At 32.6% G+C, this 23,027-nt stretch overlaps 2 protein-coding genes across 2 annotated transcripts; both read right to left on the minus strand.

Annotated features, from left to right (window-relative positions):
• Positions 1-4,649: 4,649 nt before the first annotated feature.
• On the minus strand, positions 4,650-5,906 carry LOC126886667 (uncharacterized). The gene has a single exon (XM_050653656.1). The coding sequence runs from the start codon at positions 5,904-5,906 to the stop codon at positions 4,650-4,652; it is 1,257 nt and encodes a 418-aa protein (XP_050509613.1).
• Positions 5,907-12,410: 6,504 nt separating this feature from the next.
• Positions 12,411-18,243, minus strand: LOC126886677 (uncharacterized). Its single transcript, XM_050653664.1, has 4 exons — positions 17,995-18,243; positions 17,541-17,641; positions 17,089-17,188; positions 12,411-16,420 (listed from the first exon to the last, which is right to left on the minus strand). Exon 4 carries the CDS (start codon positions 16,269-16,271, stop codon positions 12,411-12,413), a length of 3,861 nt encoding a protein of 1,286 aa, XP_050509621.1. The 5' UTR covers positions 16,272-16,420; positions 17,089-17,188; positions 17,541-17,641; positions 17,995-18,243.
• Between the last annotated feature and the right edge of the window lie 4,784 nt (positions 18,244-23,027).

Here is a 23,027-nt window from a genome sequence, read left to right on the forward strand (position 1 = left end):
GAAAAGTGGCGGCATTCGGCACTGTATAATCGTACTGTTAACAAGCTAAATGTAGAGTAGTTTCGACAATTAAGTCTTAGAATGACAGTCATATAAATGAGTGAAAAAAATTCACGAATAAAAGTTGATTTGTTGGGATTTGTTTGTCAATTGTAACTATGCCACTGCTTTCATATATAATTTTTGCTTCATTCTTATTATCATATCACACAACTCTTCAATTGAATTGACGATTTCTGATTCGTGGTCACTGTATAATGTGCTCCACACTTGTAACGGTGCTCCAAATATCGTGAGAATATCTATCAAAGTGTAATGAACTTTTGTCTGTATGTTTGGTTCAGTGTTGCCAATCGGCGGATAATTATCCTATTTGCGTACCTTTTTGAGAGTTGTCGTATCTTCTTCGTATCTTTAAATAAATAGGATATTTGCGTATATTTTTCAGTGTATCTACCATCTACTAAAACTTTCTCATCCATATATTCCCATAACACCAACAACACATTAATTTTCTTTGGTTCCACCCAAATTTTTATACTGGATGAATGTTAGTGACATCCGATACTTTTAATCTTTTGACAAAAGGGATATTTGCTAATTCTTTTGTTTAGAATTTAAATGCACAAGTGCGTCCGCTTGAGGCATACTAATCCAATTCAAATTTCAAAAACCGTATGCCGCCCGATGTTATTTATGAGTTTTTAATTTTTAGTCTTTAAACTTATGAAAGCTAATTCACGCACGATTTAGTTTTATTTTCATTTTATGTAGTGCAGTGCTTAAGTAAACGTCTGTTGAAATAAGTTTTGGTTTGTGAAAATACTTTTTTATAATGGATAAATGGTTAATAAAAAATGTTAAGGTGGGTAAAAATTTTTACTAACGTGTGGATATTGAAATATAATAATGAATTTGTTTTAGACCAAATCAAATAATGAAAAAAATATAATGGACTGCCTTAATTGTAGTTATATACATTGTAACATTGGAACAATTTTGAATAAAAATTCTAGGAGAGTTGGTCACGGATTTCCACCATACTTCATTCGACGTATCTTGCTGAGATTGCTAAATCCTTATTGGTTAATTGATAATTATAAAATGTTTATTAAGAATAAAATTGTAAAATAAAACAGTTAATAATAAATAATTTAATTTCTATTCGATAATTAAGAATAATATCATCTGTCTTACAGGTTATATATTTTTCTACACTTTAACCACAGATGTACACAGAATATAATATAACGTTACTCAGAATGAGGTAGTCATTTGTAGAATACCAAATGTAAAGTTCAAAAATAATGTGTTAAAAGAGGGAATTTCCAGATTTCTCGGACATGAGATGTAGTTAAATCGGTTCTTTTTTGTAAAGTTCTGTCAAATCTAATATCTTAAACAAAACCATTTCATCAAAACATGTTATATCTAATTAAATTTATGATTTTTTTGAGAAATGTAATGCTACTATGCAGAAACGAACTTTCCGGTACAGAAATGTCACTTTTCTGCACACTACTGTCAGTTATTCTGTGAGAAAATATTAAGTTCGTTAACATAAAATTGTGCAGAAAAATGCATTTGGAATAGTGGTTGTAGAAAAATCTACTTAGTCTTCAGGGATTTTCGGCCCTCGGTAATAATGTAATATTTCATTCTGTGTTTACATTTTTTAAATAATACTACTTATTAGCTTTCTCAGGACTCGAAAAAATAATGCATTTTAAAAGAATTGACCAGAAATTTTGCGCCTATGCTATTAATGTAGCTGTAGTTTTTTGTGTTGATTTATTTATTATTTATTTTTTAGTACCTAGTTTTAGGTAGTTATTACGTATTAATAAAATAATAAATATTTAAAAGTGTTTTTTTTTACTTAAATAATTATAATATAACGATCCAAATAATGAGATATTTAGATTTATTTATTTATTTAGAATTTAACACTTACGATAATACAAAATACGAATAATATAATAATAGTAAGTAAATAGTATTTGCATACATGAATTAGGTAATCAGCTAGGATACGAGATTTTCATCTATAAACGAAAATTTTTAAACTGTGAAACAGAGAGTCCAGCAGATTAAAGGGCAGGTTGTTCGAACGCTAATCAAAAATGGAATCAACTGATAATTATCAAATATTTAATTACTGTCAATGTCAACTTTGATTGGGTTGCTGAATACAGAATTGATTGCAATTATGAGATTCATTGATTAATTTATCAATTATGTTAATAATTGTTACGTTAATTGATAATTAATAATTAATTAATCAAGTAATTATGTTAATTATCATAATTATAATTGATTACAATCAACTGATTGGCGTACGAACAACTGATTTTGTTATTTGATGGTTGTTAAGGGGACTAAAAGAATAACATTGGCAACATTGATTTTAAAAACAGAATAATTTTTGACCTAGCGTACTTTTTCGTGACAAATCGGCTATTTTTTGAGCGATCATCGGATAATCTACAGAAATACGATTGGCAACACTGGTTTGATTGTTAGTGTCCTAAGTTGTACAAACATGATGATATTGTCTTGATATACCATAATAAAAAAGCGATCTACATGTGACTGCCTATCTCTAATTGAATTCATTCTTCTGAATGGCTCTCACGACCAATCCCTTTTTTAATATTCAATTTATTTTGGCGTGGTTAACACATATTAGAATAAATGACGATGTTTGTAGTGATATAAGTAGATAACCAAAGTTTCCCTCACTACAGAGATAGGGAAATCAATGTGTTAGAGAGAGAAGTACCTTTCCAATGAGTAAGAGTGAGAAAGATGCTGACGTCACAGCGATGGAATCTACCATAGTTATTTTCCACTAGATGGCGCCACCAATCAGCCATTCTTATTCCAATTCGCCATTTTTATTCCATTTCAGTATTTTTATTTAAATTCACCATTTTTGATCCAATTTTCCTTGACATTACGTCAAACAAATCTACCATAGTTTAGCTATTAGCCGCTAGATGACGCTATTTTTAAATTAAAATAGTAAATAAATTAAAAACAATTTTCCGTTCTGTGCTAGTCGCCACGCTCTTCTTCTTTTTGTCAACTGTCTATTCTTCTTCTTTTACATAATATGTTATTTAAGCCAGTCACGTGCAGAAATCTAAGCTCTACGTGTTGCATACTATATTTTATCTACGACCGATAATTTAGTATGTTTAAGCGATGGTGACATCTCGTTAGCATTGGTCTGATTGGAGATTGTCATACGTTAAAGGTGTGGGGAGTATCGAATATGTTATTTAATCCATAAACTAACCGTTACGAGTTGCATACTATATTTTATCTACGACCATAAAATAATATGTTATTTAAACCAGTCACGTGAAGAAATCTAAGCTTTACGAGTTGCATACTATATTTTATCTACGACCGTAACATAATTTAGTATGTTTAAGCGATGGTCCGATTGGAGATTGTCATACGTTAAAGGTGTGGAGAGTATCGAATATGTTATTTAATCCATAAACTAACCGTTACGAGCTGCATACTATATTTTATCTACGACCATAAAATAATATGTTATTTAAACCAGTCACGTGCAGAAATCTAAGCTTTACGAGTTGCATACTATATTTTATCTACGACCGTAACATAATTTATGTTTAAGCGATGGAGAAAAATTAAACATCATGTCATAAATGCATTAGATATGTATCTTTACTAAAACAAATTTGTTAGTAGCGTCATGTCTTTGAGTGAGTATAGACATAAAGTTGAACAGTTTCAAGATAAGCTCATTGAGTTACAGAAAGATATTAAAGTATATCAGGATTTAAGAAAAATTATCAAACAATTAGAGAACCTACATATTAGCGATAGAACATATCCACTAGGACATATTCAACCATGGACGATAACACCACCAGCAGAAACATGAAAAATGAAATTAATAATATATTCGCATTGACATGTTTAATTTTAATGCCTGTATTTATCTTAATTTTAAAAATTATTTTCAAAAAAAATTGTAAATAGAGGATTTTGACACGTAATATAAAAATTGATGAGTAAATAAGGAGTTTTAATTAAAAGTCAATAGTTTTTATATATTTTTATTATAAAACATAATTATACAGGTAATATCGTATTACAAAACCATTGGCGTAGTCGATCCACATTTCTTTCGGTACATAAAAACACTCCATTGGCGTGACAGGGGTTTGCATCAGGAGCAAATTTACAAACGCAAGGCGTATAATCAAATTTGCAGACATCAATAATTGCAGGAAAAACTCCAATCATATTACATTTCTGTTGTAAAAATCTGCTTTTTTGTTCTCCTCGAACGTAAATGTAATCGGCAGCATACAATAACTTGGATTCTAGTATTTGATTTATTTTGGAATATTCCACATCACCATTGGAATACCGAATGCCATGCACGTTTTTCTCCAAGAAGAATACTGTTTTCTTATCTTGATTAGTTAATGAAGTAAACGGTTGCGGAGACGTAAATATGTAATGATGTCGTTTAAAACCAATTTCAATGCTGAGTTCCTTGGGTACAAACCATCCATCTACCATAAATCCCTGTATGTCAACTAAAGCAATCCTCATGATTAAGCGTGATGATTGATACTGAGTGACATACTCTTTAAACCTACTTAAATAATATTTTTGATAACTTCTGTTAGAGGAAAGTATTCGAGTAGGCTGTCGTGAACAATTAAACAGTAGGCTCGAGTGCCTGCCGGAAAACCTTCATCTGCTTCGATTTCCAGTTTAACATCAACGGTTCCTGATCTGAATGACGTATCATCCTGCTTGGAACAGTCAAAAACAAATAAGGCATATTTCTTGAAAGCAGCATAATCTAAGATGGGATGTTTTGTTGAGGAAAGAGTATAACTAGGAAAGAATTCCGTATAGTTATAGTGAGCTATAGCATAGTCATTATTTGCAAAATCCAATTGCATTCTCTCGTTAGGCCAGTATTCTCCATTAATAACCAATCGCACGCTGGACATTCTAATGTGATCAAATAACGTTGGATCAGCGTGTATGTCATCTCGTTTAGAAGTTTGAAAAGCCACAATGACATAGCGTGGGCGTTCAACAGATGAAGTTGTCTTTACACTCCATATCTCGCGTCGAGATCCTGACGTAAGTGAAGGTAGTTCATTGAGCTCCCATTTACGGAAAGGTATAGTTATCGGCACATTATTCTTAATCGGAGTCATTAATCCAATTTTCATATCATCATTGGGAAAGACATGCTTGACCTTGAGTTCCATGCTGGAAACAGTTAAAGATACTGTTGTTGTTGTTGTAGCATTAGGTTCTTTCACTAGAATACAGTCTCTATCATTGCGTGCTCGAACAAATCGAAACACTTGACGGCCATAGGTTAATTTATTGTAGTCGTTGAAAATGTTGAATATATGTTTTATCGGAATCAGTAGACTAAAGTTGTCTCCCGATATATGTGGATTATTCGGATAGTTCCATCCTGCAGTACTGAGAAACTTGGAATCTTCAGGAGTATAACATAACAAACTGCGAATAGTGCTAACTACACCTGGGTCTCTAACTATTTCCATATCATGTGAACTTTGGGTATACGTACATGTATCAAACAAGAAAGCTCCAGCATTCGGTGCAAGAGAAACCACGCCATCACCTACTTTCTCTATACTTCCTTTAATTTCCAACAGCGTTTCGTGTATCCCAAAAAATGCATCTGATTGATTTATGATAAATTCGACGTCACTATTATTAAATGATTTGATGTATGGTGTATATGTCCGAAATTCTTCTTTTCTAATAGTATTATCGAACAGAGGTTTTTGGTAAAGATCGAAAATATGAGGTTGAGGCTCCTGCTGTTGAACCCCCCGTCGAATGTATTGACGTTTTGACATCTTTCAGCTTTAATCCAATGGCAACAAGAAAGGCTTTATTGGCGGCAGACACGTCACGTCGCATGCAGGATCTGTGTGAGACTAATAGATATTGACTGGTAGAGTTTTGTTTTATAATTAAACCCATTTATATCGTTTCCTTAAAATCCAAATGGAGCGTACTTTTCTCTCCTCTAAAATTGACAGGTCTTAATTCCTGATCGATTATACTAACAGTAATTTTGGTAATTTCACGTATACTGCTGCTTATTGGTATGTATATAGGGTTATGAGGACGTTCATCAATAGAAAAACCTGGATCAACATTTATCGGAAAATGCAGAATGGTGTGTACAGGTCTGTCTTCGTAGAAGGCTCCTTCAGTAATGTTGCATTCAAATAGTAGACTTGATACTTTTATAATATTTACAGGTTGGTCTGAAGAATGCATTTTTCCTGATTTTAACACTCTATTTGAGGAGAAACCCAATAATTTACCAAGACTATCTTCTTTCTCGAAAGTAATGGTATGATCTTGACAGAAAATTTCACATTTAAGCGTATTGTTGTTCGGTTTTAAAGTGAACTCCTGAACCGAATTGTATATACCCATTAATTTATTTCGAATGTATGCTTCGATATCGGTAATTTCATACGATCCTGATGGAATTTCGATATAACGCAACTTTGTACGATCATTCTGCTCATAGAAATAAAACTTTTCACCATCAATGTTTGGAATTGAATTAAATGTATGAAATCCCAACACTGCTACATAATACTGCCGTAGCGGATCAAGCACAAGAGGCACTTGAGGAGTAAACGAAAACTCGTTTGTAGTACTTGTTAGGGTCAATAATCGAGACATGACTGATAGGAGGTAAAAGGTGCAGTAAGTTAAATACCAAAATATGTTAAACATTTCTTTATTTTTCTTAGAATAATGTTACATGTTTTTCTTGTCTTATTTATATTTTGTTCATAATACGGTATTCTACAAAATACACATACACTTTCCATCGTCCCACAAACATCGCACCATACGTGTTTCTTATAGTCTTTCTTGCAAGGTAAATAATATTCTAGTGCATGGCGAATATCTTGTGGTAATTCATACCAGACATCAGCGCTTATATTTTCCATTCTACAGAAACTTTAAGCACAAATGTCCACAGTTTATTTGGTTATAACTTTGATATTGATCGTTATTATAGACAATTCTTCCACCATTCAAATAGGAAACTAGTTCTTGAGGTGGCTTCAAGCAGCCATATGAATCAAAATACTCTATGTCTTTGTTTATCTTTCTGTAAGCTACCCAATGTGTACCAGGGTTTGTTGAAATGTCGAGATTAATTATAGCACATTCATGTTTACGAGGGTTACGAGGTAAATTATCTCTCATAAACACACCACGAAAATTTGGAATTTTAAGTAGTTTAACAAATTTATTCAAGTCCACATTGGTTAAAGGTCTATTAGGTAGCTTCAGAGATAGTTTTTTGACTTTTTTAAATATAATCCAAAGCCTCCTTTAGCGTTTTTTCGAAGGTATAATCCTTTGCCTAGATGTTCCATAGCTGTATTATGACGTTTGTCCTCTTCTAGTTTCTTTTGAGCATTCTTTGAATCAATTACAGTCTTTGCGATGGCACTTGCACCACCAGCCAAACTACCAAGAGCTGATAAGCCTGCAAAGATGGGGATTAAAGGTAAAATACCACCAGATTTTGATTCGAATGGAATGATTCTTGGAACTCGTACATTTCTTTTCCCACCTATATTCTTCACGGCTATTCTAGCTGCTGCAAGTGCAACTAGAGCTGATTTACGCAAATTTGGTGATGGAGGAGTTCGTTTCAACGTTCTGATAATTGGTTGTAGCACGTGTCGCTTAAATGAACCAACACCTTTACCACGTTTCATACCCATACCTAGTTTTCGTTTAACTTTCATTGCTGTAGTAGTCAACCAGGCAGTGGCTTTTTCACTCAAAGATGCGTCGTTTGCTGTAACTCGTTCCCACGCTTTGTTTTCCAATACCCAATCTGCTTTATGTCTATCTTTCAATGAATTACTATGAGAATATGCAATATCATGATCTCTCGCAGCTCGATCTAATGGATTTATCCCTGGATCTCCACGAGCTAGACGTTTCTGTAATTTAGTTCCAGGTCCTAGATACTGGTAACCAGGGGCATGCAATTCAAACGGTATATTGTTGATCAGAGAATTCAACACTCCTTCACCTTGAACGACTAACATTGAAATGAATCGCTTCTTGAAAAATTTCTTTATATAACCAAGCGTATAAAATACATCTTAATCACAATATGAAGGTCATTCAACAAGATAAGACACTAGCAGTGGAGAACTTGGATTTTGTCGATAACGTGGCAAGAATCAGTAAACATGGTGTATTGCTACCACATTCTTTTCGTGCTATCGTATGTGGCCCAAGCGGATGTGGAAAAACGAATGCTATGCTAGCATTACTGTTTGATCTAAATGGCGCTAAATTCAAAAATGTTTACGTATATTCAAAATCGTTGTTTCAACCCAAGTATCAGTTTTTGAAGGAAGTGTTGGAATCTGTGAAAGAGGTTGGCTATTTTCCATTTAAAGACAATGATGACGTAATAAGTCCTGACGAAGCTAAACCAAACTCAGTATTCATATTTGATGACGTATCTACGGATCCACAACAAACAATACGTGAATATTACTGTATGGGAAGACATAAAGATATCGATTGTGCATACATATGTCAATCATACAGTCGAGCAGGCAAACAACTCCTGCGTGATAATGCCAACCTTATTGTATTGTTTAAACAGGATGAGCTCAATTTAAAACACGTCTTTGATGATCACGTCTCACCTGACATGACATTTGTTCAATTTAAAAAAATTTGTTCTGAATGTTGGCAGGATAGGTATGGTACGTTCGTAATTGTTAAGGATTTCGATATTTCTAACGGACGATATCGTTTAGGCTTCGACAAGTTTATAAAATTGTAGTTATGATCGAAATACACGCATTCCATAACAACATGTTAGACAAAGAGGTAGCTGCACGCAAGCGTAAAGTTGCTGAATTAGCTCGAGTCATTCGCAAAAAGTATTTGGCATTAAAGCTAGGTAGGACAGAACAAGACGAGACGCTAAATAAACTCTTTGAACCCATAACTAAACCACTAAAAGATATTGCACAATCCTCACATCATGCTATTAATAAGAAGCTTAAACACGTCAAAAAGGAAGAGATGAAATCAGAAGAAGAGGTGAAAAAAGAAGATAGCGATGACGATGTTTTTTCCGATACAGTATCAACGAATCATGAAAATGAAGATTTAAAACAATATAAAGAATTAAATAATACTGAAGTTCATCACAATTCCATAGGCCATCTTAACGGTGCAACTGCAGAAAAATATCTTAATATTGTCAAACCGTTGTTTAAACCTAAAAAAGCAAAGAAGCAATCACCGAAAGTTAAATCTACTAGATTAAAGAAACTGTCTCTCGAAGGTCAAGAGAAAGCGACTCGTTCACCACCGAAAACTCGGTCTACTACATCAAAGAAATCGCCTTTAGAAGTAGTAAAAGCAACTCGTTCATCATCGTCAGCAACTTCATCTACCTCCAAAGGATCAGGGTTCATCGATGCTTCTCATTTGATTTACAACGATAATCCTATTGAATATGTATATTGGGATGATCCAAATGAACTATGTGATAGACTCGAATTGTTGATTGCTTCCCAAGAAGCAGGAAACACATCCCATAGTAACGAAATTGTTGCCATTATCAACGAATTACGTGAAGCAGATATTATATATTAATGTTAGGTCAGATTAGACATCATTTCCAACATGAGTGTTGATAAGTTTGGTCGTCATCATTATCGTTCTAATGAACAAGCTATTCAAAAGCTGCGTGAAGGCTTCAAACAATCCATTTTAGATTTACAAAACCAGATACATGCAGTAAATAAGGATATTAAACGAGATCCTCCTGTATCAGGTATACATCTTTCCAACAAGAAATATGTAGATGACCACATTGCAAATATAAAAAATTTTCTGCGAAAAGAGATTGCCTTGATGCAAAAAGAATATAGTTCAAAAGATACTCAACTTGAACAAAAAATTTCTGACTTTCAAAACTCCATCGGTAAGATTGAAAGCAAGTTTAATAAAAAAAAATAATGAGTTATCTGATGCAAATAAACTGGCTGTCTTGAAAATATCTGATTTAACAAAAGAAATGAATGATTTACAAAAAGCAGTAAGTATCCAGAATGCAATAAAACAAGAATCTGTTGGAGAAAATACCGTGACAGTAGATAGGATTAACAAGGCATTGAATCTACAAAAAGCTGCAGAAAATACCTTGACAGTAAATAAGACTAACAAGAGAATAAATCAAATGTTGTCCTGAAAAATAATTTCCCATCGAAAATACTTAATAAATCAAATGTAACCTACATTACAGAACGCAGTAGATAACATTACTTCATGGGACAATCGTCTTAAGTTTAAATTCATAATGTCTAAAGAAAAACAACAATTGGTCAACGAATTACATAAACCAGCACGAAAAAATTATCCTCGTCGACGAACCGTCATTAAAGGACTAGATGATTTATGGCAAATGGATATTGCTGAGATGAGATCCTATGCCAATCAAAATAAATCTTACAAGCTCATTCTTGTCGTAATTGACTGTTTTTCAAAATTTGTGTGGACTCGACCATTAAAGACAAAAACAGGGGAGGAAATAACAAAGACGTTTGCAGATATTTTAAATCAAACTCAACGAGTTCCGAAAAATTTACAAACAGACCAAGGTACAGAATTTTTCAATTCCAAGTTTCAAAACCTCATAAGAAAACATGGTATTAATCACTATAATACCTTTAGTGTTAAAAAAGCAGCCATATGTGAACGAATTATTCGAACATTGAAGGAAAAACTTTACAAGTATTTCAGTCTTAATGGTACTTACAAATGGATAGATACATTGCCTCAAATTACAAAAGACTACAATAACACGAAACACAGCAAAATTCGACTTAGACCTATTGATGTTAATAAGTCTAACGAAAAAGAAATCTTACGAAAATATTACACTCACTTGAAAATTTCACGTAAAAGAAAATTGAAAGTTGGTGATATGGTGCGTATTAGTAAAAATAAACACCTTTTTGATAAGGGATATAAGCCAAATTGGACAACAGAACTATTTAAAATTACTGAAATTAAAATAACAAATCCCACAACATATTTGATTGAAGATATGACTGGAGCGCCTATTAGAGGAGGATTCTACGAAGAAGAATTACAGAAAACAAAAAATACAGACATTTACTTAATTGAAAAAGTATTGCACAGGCGTGGAAATAAGATGTATGTTCAATGGCTGGGTCTCGATAGTAAACATAATAGTTGGATTAATAATAAAGATGTGGTTTAGTACTTTTTAATGCGCTTCATACGAATGCAACCTTGAAGAGGAGGGACGCAATATAAAAGACCGCTCAGCAACCTCGCTCTCAGTTAGTTCACCTCGCTCTTCAACATGAGTTCTCAAGATAGTGGTTATAGTTCATCAAGTTCTATTGTGATATTCGATGATTCATCAAGTGAAATCAATTATGGTGCCGAACTAGACCAAGTTTTAGCAAAATTCGAAGAAGCTGCGAAGAATGAACCATACTACTTGTTAGAAGCCTCATTTCCACTAGATAGTTACATAATTAAAGTTGGTCTATCTCCAGCTAGACAGTTTACGGCATCCGTCATTTTATGTCAACATGCCATAAAAGAAGAATTATTCGACGGTCGAAGAATTAGTATAGACAAATTTGAGTGGAGTGACATAATTAACCTATTTTCACAAAAGATGAATGATTTTTTCTATGCAGACGAGTTTGATCCTGTCGAGTTTCAGTGTGGAGACTACTGCAAGATACGACAATTGGTGTTGGATTCAATCAAGTTCCTTGTTATTGAAAAACATGGTGTGGAATACTATTTAGATGAAAATGATGTTACGCAAATTCTACAAGTACACCACAGTATAGTGACTCATCGCATATCGTTGTTGGAAAATTTAAACTTTCATGCATATTATACAAATGTTGTATATTTTTTGCAACAGAATTTTTGTACAGATACTAGTTTATGTAGTCCGTTTGAAGCTATGACTGCGTTTTGTGAAATTTCTCCAGCAGATACTTTGTTAAGCCATGCTATGAGAGAATATGTATATTATTATAAAATTAAAGTTGTAAATGACTTGAATAACTTTATTTGTTAATAAATATTATGTATTTAAACACTTGTGTTTTATTTTCGTAATATATTTACAAAAGGATAATGAAAAAATAATATTGTACAATAGTCATTTTATTAAATATTACTGAGGAAAAGTGATTGTGTCTTTTCACCAGCCATACATATTTTTAATATCCAAGTAAATGCCCTCAGCGTCTTAAAGCGATTATATTTTTGCTAAAAAATTAAGGTATATCACAATGCCCCCAGGGAAGCGTCTTAAAGGATTCTGGTATTAAATATCGTTTATCATCATAAGGACTTAGGGCCGTTTTTGTTTGCTCTATGCTGAATACTGAATGTTGATATGACCGAATACACCTTTGGTTTGTGCTTTTAATTTTGTATTCTTTTAAACAATTTTCAAAATCTTCAAATGTGATTATATTTTTGACTACATTATATTTTACACCTTTTGCTTTTTTGGTTATACCTAAATTTTGAATACCACAATCAATTTGTTCCTTGTTTAGTTTCAGTTTTAAACGTTCTCTCTCATTTTCTCTCTCTTCATCAGTTGTTTGTAATTTAAATGTATACATTTTTGATCTTAGACCAATAAAATGTGTAATAATTTTTCCATTAGCTTCATCCTTCATTAGACCGGGGATTTTTTTATTTAACCGTTCTATCATGTACGGGTTATTTTCCGAATAGTCAGATGTATCGAATTTACAGTTGTGTGCCTTTAAAACCTCCTTATATGCATCTAAACACTGTAATTCATATATAAAGCTATCTGTATCCATGTACAATAACATACAATTTTCTTCTCCCATCGTTGGAAGCATGAAGGAGTAATGAAAATCATACATACATAATTTTGATATGTCTAGGATTGCTGCACCTATATACAAAGGTTTATTAAAGCACACCACTGATTTGGTTAGTTCGATGGCCACTAGGTTTTCACTAAAGATAGTACGACTGTGAAACCGAATACTTGCAATCAAGTTTTTGGCTCCATACCTTCCATTCCAATTTTTACATATTTTTACAGTTCTATGCCTCCTTATATTCTCCATGGTCTTACCGAACACAGCATTGTTCATCATTTTATAGAGATTTTTCTCAAAACTGCTCTTAGATGCAGCCCGTAAGTTAGTATTTAACTCAATATAGGGTCGCAGCCATGCAGATTGATTAAATTTCAAAACTTTATGTATTTTAGTTAAAATTAATCCGTTGGATAAAGCCTGCTTTAAATTTCTATAATGAATAATATATTTTGACTTATTAAAAAGAGTTGGCAATAATTTTGGTAGTTTTGAACCGGGAGGAATGCGGTGTTCGGCAGCAAATGGAAAATCTTTATGTTTGTCGTGTAATTCACGTGGATACTCTAAGTCAACTTGAAAGAAATAGCCCTCCTTCGCAGCATTCGGAATTGACATAATATCAATATGACCCTTGGGAAGTTTAGTGGATTTAGATGCAACACCAAATTTGGTTACATCTTCAATCCACTTAAATCCTCCAAAAGGTAAATATTCACTCATAGCCCAACCATATAGATTATTTACATCTAAATACATGATGTACTTAGAGGGCTGTGTGGGGTCATATGTTGACATGTACTTATTGTTAGCTTCCGAAAATCGGTTACTACACACAGATATTCCGCCTCTTATGCCTTTTTCAATAAACAAAATCATATCCACATCTTTTAATAACTCTAATCTACATTTTGTATACCTTAGCATACAGTCCCATGTATAACCTGGTATGGTATAATACCACGCAGGATCTAAATGGTACGTATCCCTACATTTTTGTCTAAATTGTTCAAATACATCAGCCAGAAGCAAAATATCTGTTTTTAAGTACAAATCGCTATACTCTCCCAAATTTTTACATTCAAATGTAGACCAAACTTTCTGCGCATGAGCATACTTCTGTTCGCTAATATGTTCATCACATAATTTATTATAAAAATGACTAATTGTAGGTAAAGAAGTTTCCTCTAATTTTCCCAAACTATCAACATAATCATAGCAAAATACTCCTTTGCAAGTTAATAAGTTAAATGCATTATCATCTAAACTGTAAAATTCTTGTTTTAAAATCTTCTTCTCTGAAGTATCTAAAAGTGATGCTAATTCATCGAGTGAAGTTCCCATAAATCTCATAGTATCGATAAATCTTAGTCTAATTTTATGCTCATCTGAATGTAGAGTAAAAGAAATATATTTTTCTTTATTAATAGGAAGTAAGCTCAGGTGCCCATGTTTGCATAAATCGATAATCATGAAATGTGAGTCATATCCACTAAAATTATGAAAGGCTACTGGCACAACAAACACCTTTCTGAAGTTTAAATTGCATGCTTGGTGTGCAAATCCTCTTATCTCTCCGGTAAAATGATCATGATCTACCACAATTATATCTGTAGCTAAAAAGCGTTTCTCACAAATATGACAGGCAGTTGCCTCACTTGTACTAGGCTTTGTAACCATAGGTACAATTGATTTTATTTTAGAATTGACAAATTTGGATATTTCAGCCATTTCTTTTGCAAACCACTCCATGCAATTTTCACCTCTGTAGCTTCGAAAATATGATAAGCTGTCATCGTAAGCACATTTAAAGTAATAGCCTGCACTATAAGGTACATGCTTTTGGTATTTTGTTGTTTTGCTCAGTTTTACATTAGAATCTGTAAAATTATGTAACTGACATTCAAAATCAGCATATATAATAAAGGGAGTGGTTTGTTTGTATGTGAAATTTCTAAAAGCAACATGATCGTATTTGGGAACAGTCATTTTACATTTGTTTATGTCTCTGCAGAACTCTTCGTGCTCCGCAAGTTTATTCCCGCTGGAAAAATAATTCATGCAGCGATCACAAATATATTTTTTATTTGTGTTCTTGCTTAACTGAGAACTTACCAACCTAGACATATCTTTAATCCAGCAATAATGATATTTTATTTCAATATTTTCATCGTCACTAGGAGGAGCGTCGTAATCATTTAACTTTGGAAAATATTTATCCTGAATTAGAAGCAAATTTACATGTCTATCAAGCTTGTTTTGTGTAAGTCTAGCAGGTACTACTTCGTAAAATTGTTTTTCCTTAACTTGATTTAATTCCAAAGCATAAACATTCACTGATATAGTATTTATTTTTTCAAATTTTGTAATATGACTTAAAGGCATTGGAGCTTCCAAGTCCTCCGTTTTCAACGCAGTACTGTAATATGGATATGATGATGTAAGTTCTTTGTGTATTTTAGCTGGATAAAGAGAGCTAATAATCGCCCAATAAAAGCAATTTTGATCGTAATTTTTGATATTTATACATGCTCGACGCTTTTGAATTTGCTCAGGAAGTTTAATGTACGATGATCCGTTCCCAATTTCGACTTTATTGATGTTAACTTCTAATGAGATTACTTTAGAGAGAGCGGCACCTGAATCTTTTTCTGCAAACTCAGACATTTTTTTAAAAATTTTATCTTTGACATTTTCGCTAAACCAAATGTGTAAATCGGTTGAATAACTATCTATAATGACATTTTTAGTGCTAAAATGCATCAAATCTAAACTCTCACTGTCACCTGTCTTTTTAATAAATTCCCCCCACAAAGTAGTGTTGACTTTAAGTACTCTATTAGATTTCAAAAGAGTTTTAACTTTTTGTCTAAATACCGCAAAAGCATCATCCAAAAACGGTCCTACATCCTTATGATATAAATTTATTATAACCCCTGTCTTAATCCGGCTTGCAAAACTTGAAGCGACATTTTCCCATTTTACCCTATTACGTAATTTTGAATTAAGTCCTAGACCAACATGTCTATTAAAATTTAAAATTATTCTTCGAAAATGTTTAAAATGTCCTACGTTTGACTGTAATTTTCTAGCAGTTCCTACAGGTAATTTTTTAGCTTTAATTAAATTATTACATTTGTAAATGTGTGCATTTAATCGCTTTAACCACACTTTAGCATCAATTGAAGTAAATTTATCAAAAATTATTTTGCGTAGTCTTTTAATAGTTAATAATAGATTATCCGACTGCTTAACTATTTCCTTAATCATTTTAATATATTATATGTATGGCTTATAAAAAAAAAACAAAATCACTTACCCTCTTTTTTATTTTAAGTTTCAACGATTTTGAATTTGGCTGCTGGATGTTCGTTTCCACTGCAATGGATGAAACCTTGCTTATTTGTTGCTAAATCCACCTAAAACAATAACAATTTGCTATACTAAAATTCACTCTCTTCGAAAAAATAAAAAAATGTATTGCTAGTGCGATTTTCGAAACCGCTGTAGAAAACACAAAAAAAAAAAAGACAAAAAACATATCTAATAGGAGGCTCTCTAATAGAAATATGTTGTAAAATTTCGATGCAAAAAATGTAATTCGGAGCAAAACTCTCAATAACAACTTGCTATACTAAAATCGAAAAATAGAAAAAAAAAATGCATTGCTATTACGATTTTCGAACCTGCTGCTTAAGTATTTAAACCCTGCTTATCTTTGCTAAATCCACCTAAAACAATAACAACTTGCTATAGTAAAAATTCACTCTCTTCGAAAAAATCGAGAAAAAAAAAATGCATTGCTAGTGCGATTTTCGACCCCGCTGTAGAAAACACAAAAAAAGACAAAAAACATATCTAAGAGGAGGCTCTCTAATAGAAATATGTTGTAAAATTTCGATTCAAAAAATGTAATTCGGAGCAAAACTCTCAATAAAAACTTGCTATACTAAAATTAACTCTCTTTGAAAATAGAACAAAAAAATCGAAAAATAGAAAAAAAAAATGCATCGCTAGTGCGATTTTCGAACCCGCTGCGTATTTCACTATATTATATGCATGGTTTACAAAAAACAAAATCACTTACCCTCTTTTTTATTCTACGTTTGAACGATTTTGAATTTGACTGTTGTATGTTCGTTTCCACTGCAATGGATGAAACCTTGCTTATTTCTTGCTAAATCCACCTAAAACAATAACAATTTGCTATACTAAAATTCACTCTCTTCGAAAAAATTTAAAAAAATGCATTGCTAGTGTGATTTTCGAACCTGCTGCAGAAAACAAACAAAAAGACAAAAAACATATCTAATAGGAGGCTCTTTAATAGAAATATGTTGTAAAATTTCGATGCAAAAAATGTAATTCGAAGCAAATATCTCAATAACAACTTGCTATACTAAAATTCACTCTCTTTGAAAATAGAACGAAAAAAAAATCGAGAAATAGAAAAAAAAATGCATCGCTATTGAGATTTTCGAACTCGCTGCGTATTTTACTATATTATATGTATGGTTTACAAAAAACAACATCACTTACCCTCTTTTTTTATTCTAAGTTTCAACGATTTTGAATTTGACTGCTGGATGTTCGTTTCCACTGCAATGGATGAAACCTTGCTTATTTTTTGCTAAATCCACCTAAAACAATAACAACTTGCTATACACAACTTCACTCTCTTCGAAAAAATTTAAAAAAATGCATTGCTAGTGTGATTTTCGAACCTGCTGCAGAAAACAAACAAAAAGACAAAAAACATATCTAATAGGAGGCTCTTTAATAGAAATATGTTGTAAAATTTCGATGCAAAAAATGTAATTCGAAGCAAATATCTCAATAACAACTTGCTATACTAAAATTCACTCTCTTTGAAAATAGAACGAAAAAAAAATCGAGAAATAGAAAAAAAAAATGCATCGCTATTGAGATTTTCGAACTCGCTGCGTATTTTACTATATTATATGTATGGTTTACAAAAAACAACATCACTTACCCTCTTTTTTTATTCTAAGTTTCAACGATTTTGAATTTGACTGCTGGATGTTCGTTTCCACTGCAATGGATGAAACCTTGCTTATTTTTTGCTAAATCCACCTAAAACAATAACAACTTGCTATACACAACTTCACTCTCTTCGAAAATAAAATGAAAAAATCGAGAAAAAATGCATTTCTTGTGTGAGATTTATATAAAATATATCTAAAATAAAGGTCTCTAATAGAAAAAAATTTTGGGAAACGTTGAAAAGTGCAGAAGTAGAGGTCGCTCACCTACTCGATGGACGGATCAAATACAGAAAGCCAGTGGAAAAACATTCTCTGAATCTATGAGGGAAGCTCAGGACAGAAGCAGATGGAAAGAGATAGTTGCTCGTATTATAGGGAATCATGACACTCAGCAATGAGGATACGACTGAGAAGGAGGAGGAATAGAAAAAAGTTGCAAAATTTTAAAGCAAAAGTCTTTTAGAGTAATTCGATTAAGAAAATTATATATACACAAGTTACAAATAAGCAAACATAGATCTAATATGTATGAATAAAATCGAAATTACTAAAAATTTGGGATTCTAACCTGCTGCAACGCTACGAAGCACTAGATAAAACAGAAACCAAAAGACACATCATTTATTTTTGCTATACACAATTTCACTCTCTTTGAAGTGGTTCAAAGAATGTCAGATGATATTTCTGAGAAAGACAGAAACAAGTTGGCTAACAGGTTTATTTAGTAGAATTATGGAAGTTGGACAAAGCCAGACGAATGGAGAAGCACTGTATTTATAAAAAAGAGACAACAATGTACAAAGAGCAATATAACTATCACATATGGGCAATTGATATACGGATACGTGAAAATCAGTTCAGCTTCAGGAACAAAGAAGCAAACTCTCATATATAAGAAGCAAAAAATATCTAGAAATACTAGAAAAATAAAACAGAAAAAATGGCATATAAGGTACGAATATAAATAAAAAATCAGAATAAAGTAAAAATAGTACTCACCTTACTGCTATGTTGACTGCAATATACCAAATGTACTTAACTGCCTCGAAATCTCGAATACAATATTTTCACTACTTTTCTCGTTTTTATATCAAAGTCCAGTAATTATATTGATGGGTCTTTAATTACTGTATTTTCTCCATCAATTAGTGTGACGTATTTTTTAAATTACCTTCTAATTGCTTTGCTATTAAGCAAAGTTTCTAATATTTTTCCATATATCATTTAGCTATTAAATAAAGTTAAATAAAGTTTCTAATATATCTTTCCATATTAGCAGTGGCGTATCTACGGAGAGGTAAATTTCATTTTTCTGTGTCAATTTATTCTGTTAAATAATCATGTAGACTAATAGGACTGAAAATACTAAAACCTTTTTACATGCTGTTGTATACAAAATACTGAAATGGAAAAATACTGAAATGGAAAAATACTGAAATGGAAAAATACTGAAATGTAAAAATACTGAAATGGAAAAATACTGAAATGGAAAAATACTGAAATGGAAAAATATTGAAATGGAAAAATACTGAAATGGAATAAAAATGGCGGATTGGTGGCGCCATCTAGTGGAAAATAACTATGGTAGATTCCATCGCTGTGACGTCAGCATCTTTCTCACTCTTACTCATTGGAAAGGTACTTCTCTCTCTAACACATTGATTTCCCTATCTCTGTAGTGAGGGAAACTTTGGTTATCTACTGATATATATGTACGATTGCCGAGGATAACGAAAAATGATCGATAAACCGCTAACTGGTTAAAGAAAGTCGAATGAAAGTAAAAAATAGAAATTTTATTTCACCTTCAACTTCAATATTTATAATTTTTAAACTGTACTTATATTTTTACGCTTTTTGAAAGTAGTCTGTCATTTGTTTCTGCGTCTTTGATTGATACTTCTGAATTTTTTACATAGTTTCACATCGTCTTGGTCCTCTAGGAATTCTATAAATTCATTAAGATGACACAAGGCCACGTCGTGAGTCACTTCTTTTTTACACCCATAGTATTAGGTGAACTACGCTCTACAATAAATGCCATTAAAAATAAATCGTCATCTGGGACTGATGGCCTCACTCTTAAAATGTTTTCTGCTCTACCTGATTGCACTTTAAACCATCTTACTACCTTAATAAACAGGTCATTCGAAACTGGAGTTTTTCCAAGCTGCCTTAAGACAGCGATAATTATTCCTATACATAAAGGAGGCGATAAAGATCTTGCTTCGAATTATCGCCCTATTGCACTCCTGCCCACGTTGTCGAAGATAATTGAAAGTCTGGTAAAAAAAAGAATCTTATCTTTTCTGTTGAAATACAAATTGCTTACTCCACATCAATTTGGATTCCTGAGTGACAAATGCACGAATGATGCTATGTTCTTCCTTTTCGATCATGTTTACTCCAGTCTAAACAACCATCACTCTACAGCAACAATTTTCTGTGATTTCTCTAAAGCATTCGATTGTGTAAACCATAACATCTTGACTGACAAATTACAGCACTATGGATTTAGGGGAAATGCTCTTAAATGGCTTAAATCATATCTTAATAAAAGAAGTCAGTTTGTAAGGGTTGACACGAAGACGTCTTCTTGCATGCCATTAGAATGTGGGGTACCTCAGGGTTCAGTTCTAGGCCCTATATTGTTTCTGATATACATAAATGACATCTCTAGTCTGAACATTAAAGGTAAAATATGTCTCTTTGCAGATGATACTAGTATTACTTGGAGTAACACGGATATTATGGATCTTCGCAATACCATAGCTACAGACCTAGTCACCATTAAATCGTGGTGCGATTCGAATCTCCTGTTATTTAACGTTTCTAAAACCAAAGTTCTACCTTACAACAGTATGATGCAACCTTTAGTACTTAATAACAACAGTCTAGAGGTAGTTGAATCGGTGAAGTTCTTAGGGCTTATTGTGGATAAGTCTCTAAAATGGAACTTGCACATTGATGCCTTACACAAAAAATTAAGTTCTGCTTGTTTTGCGCTAAGATCAGTTGCTACGGAAATGAATTTGTCAACATCTAGGACCGTTTATTATGCCCTTTTTGAGTCTCATCTTCGGTACGCGCTTCCATTCTGGGGTACGTGTTGTGCGACTCAATTTGAGCGTATTTTTAAACTACAAAAGAGAGCTCTTCGTTACTCCCTGAGACTCAATAGCAGAGATCATTGCCAAGAATTCTTTAAAAAATTTAAGATATTAACTCTTCCTTCTTTGTTTGTTTTTGAATCCGTTTGTTTAATCCGCAAACATGCATCAGAAGGTCCAGAGAGACCCACTCATAACTATCCCCTTAGAAATGTGGATCATAATCTTTATCTGCCAACCCCACGGTCTGAGCTGGTTAAGTGCTCTATACTATACAATTCGAGAAAAATGTACAATCACCTGCCATCTAACATCAAATCTATTGCAGCATTTCCCGCTTTTCGCAAGACCTTGAAAGCTTATTTGCTGGAGAAAGCTTTTTATACAGTGAATGACTTTTTTATAAACGATTTGAATTCAGCAAATTGACTTGTAGGATTATTACTTTCGAGTACTTGTGTACATATTTGCAGCGGCATAGAACTTTTGATTTACTTTCCCTTTCCCCTTTCCTCGTTTGCCTTCTTTTTGCTCTGACGTTGTATACATATTGTTTGCAAAATTTTTAAATTTTTAATGTGTACTTAATAACTGTAAAATTATATTAAGTAGTATAACTCACTCCATTTACTTGGTGTCTGTTTCTGTTTTTGTTTTGTTTGTAGTTTTTTACTATTTTTTGTTTTTTATTGTATTTTTTATTTTGTATAAGCTTTGTCCACAAATTGTTAAAATTTTTTGACAATAAAGCATACCTTACTTACTTACTTACTTACTTACTCGTTCCCTAGATTTAAATCCTATTCTTTTCTTTAACACTTGCTCCTTCGTTTTCTCTTTGGCATTTTCTTAGGATATTTTCATGTTAGATGCTCATATCCAGGACGGATAGCATCGCAGTATAACTACTTTTTTAAGTTTATTGCGTCCACATTCTCTCCCTCAGAAATTGAGTTCACTAAACTTATGAAGTTAGCAATTCATCCTCAACTTCTCCAACTTCTAGCACTTTATATTTGCCAACAGTTTCCTCCATGACTTCACAGTCTTCACTTATTGAAGACAACAGATTACCATGCAGGCAGATGTTATTAATAAGTGGCTCGCTACTCCCTAATATCTTAATGTTGTTCTGAAGCTATTTTCTTGTGGCATTTTTATAATCAACTATTTTTCAATGGGAAGCAAGCCACAATTTTACCTAAAAATGATTTTATTAACAAAAGACTAAGTTTTCACTCTAATGGCATACAACATATCCCACCAGAATGAAAACAGTGGGAACCTTCTCTGGTTACACCTCCGAGGCTTCTACAATTTGCAAGCCATACGGTGGCTTGGAAATTGAAAATGGTTATTCATTTTTGATTTTATTAACGTTTCGACGCCCAAGTCGGGTGTCGTTGTCAAAATACAAAATAATACTAAATAAACAAAAATGTTGTTGCTTAGTAAAAAATTCTTCTAATAATTTATTTAATCTAACTCATTTATATCGGCAATTCAGACACGTATTATACATTTTAAAGTAGACGACTTTAAAATGATATTGCCAATATTGATGAGTTGCGTTCCTGGGATGACTTTATTAAAAGATAGTTCATTCGATTACATGAAATCAATCCCAACTCAAGAATATCCGCCACAAAAAATCATAGCATGTGATCTGTCTTTAAAAAGACAACCAAATGTAACGGTGGCACTGAAATTCTCGCGTTAGAGATTCCATAGTAAATCACGAGGGAAAACCAGGAAAAAAACCTCGTGATACTATCCCGACATCGTAAGTATTTGGGTTTACATTTAGTTTACTCTCAAAACTAATACCAAATTCTGACTTGATATTTTAAATTTTAAATAATACTAAAGTACTAAATATATACTAACTCGATATGTTACTGATTTACTAA

The sequence above is a fragment of the Diabrotica virgifera genome, chromosome 1 (genome assembly GCF_917563875.1).
Source record: "Diabrotica virgifera virgifera chromosome 1, PGI_DIABVI_V3a".
In the NCBI taxonomy this organism is placed as follows: Eukaryota; Metazoa; Arthropoda; class Insecta; order Coleoptera; family Chrysomelidae; genus Diabrotica; species Diabrotica virgifera.

Coding starts and splice junctions, on each gene's coding strand:
- LOC126886667 (XM_050653656.1), bottom strand. CDS start 5,906: ATGTCAAAACGTCAATACATTCGACGGGGGGTTCAACAGCAGGAGCCT.
- LOC126886677 (XM_050653664.1), bottom strand. CDS start 16,271: ATGATTAAGGAAATAGTTAAGCAGTCGGATAATCTATTATTAACTATT.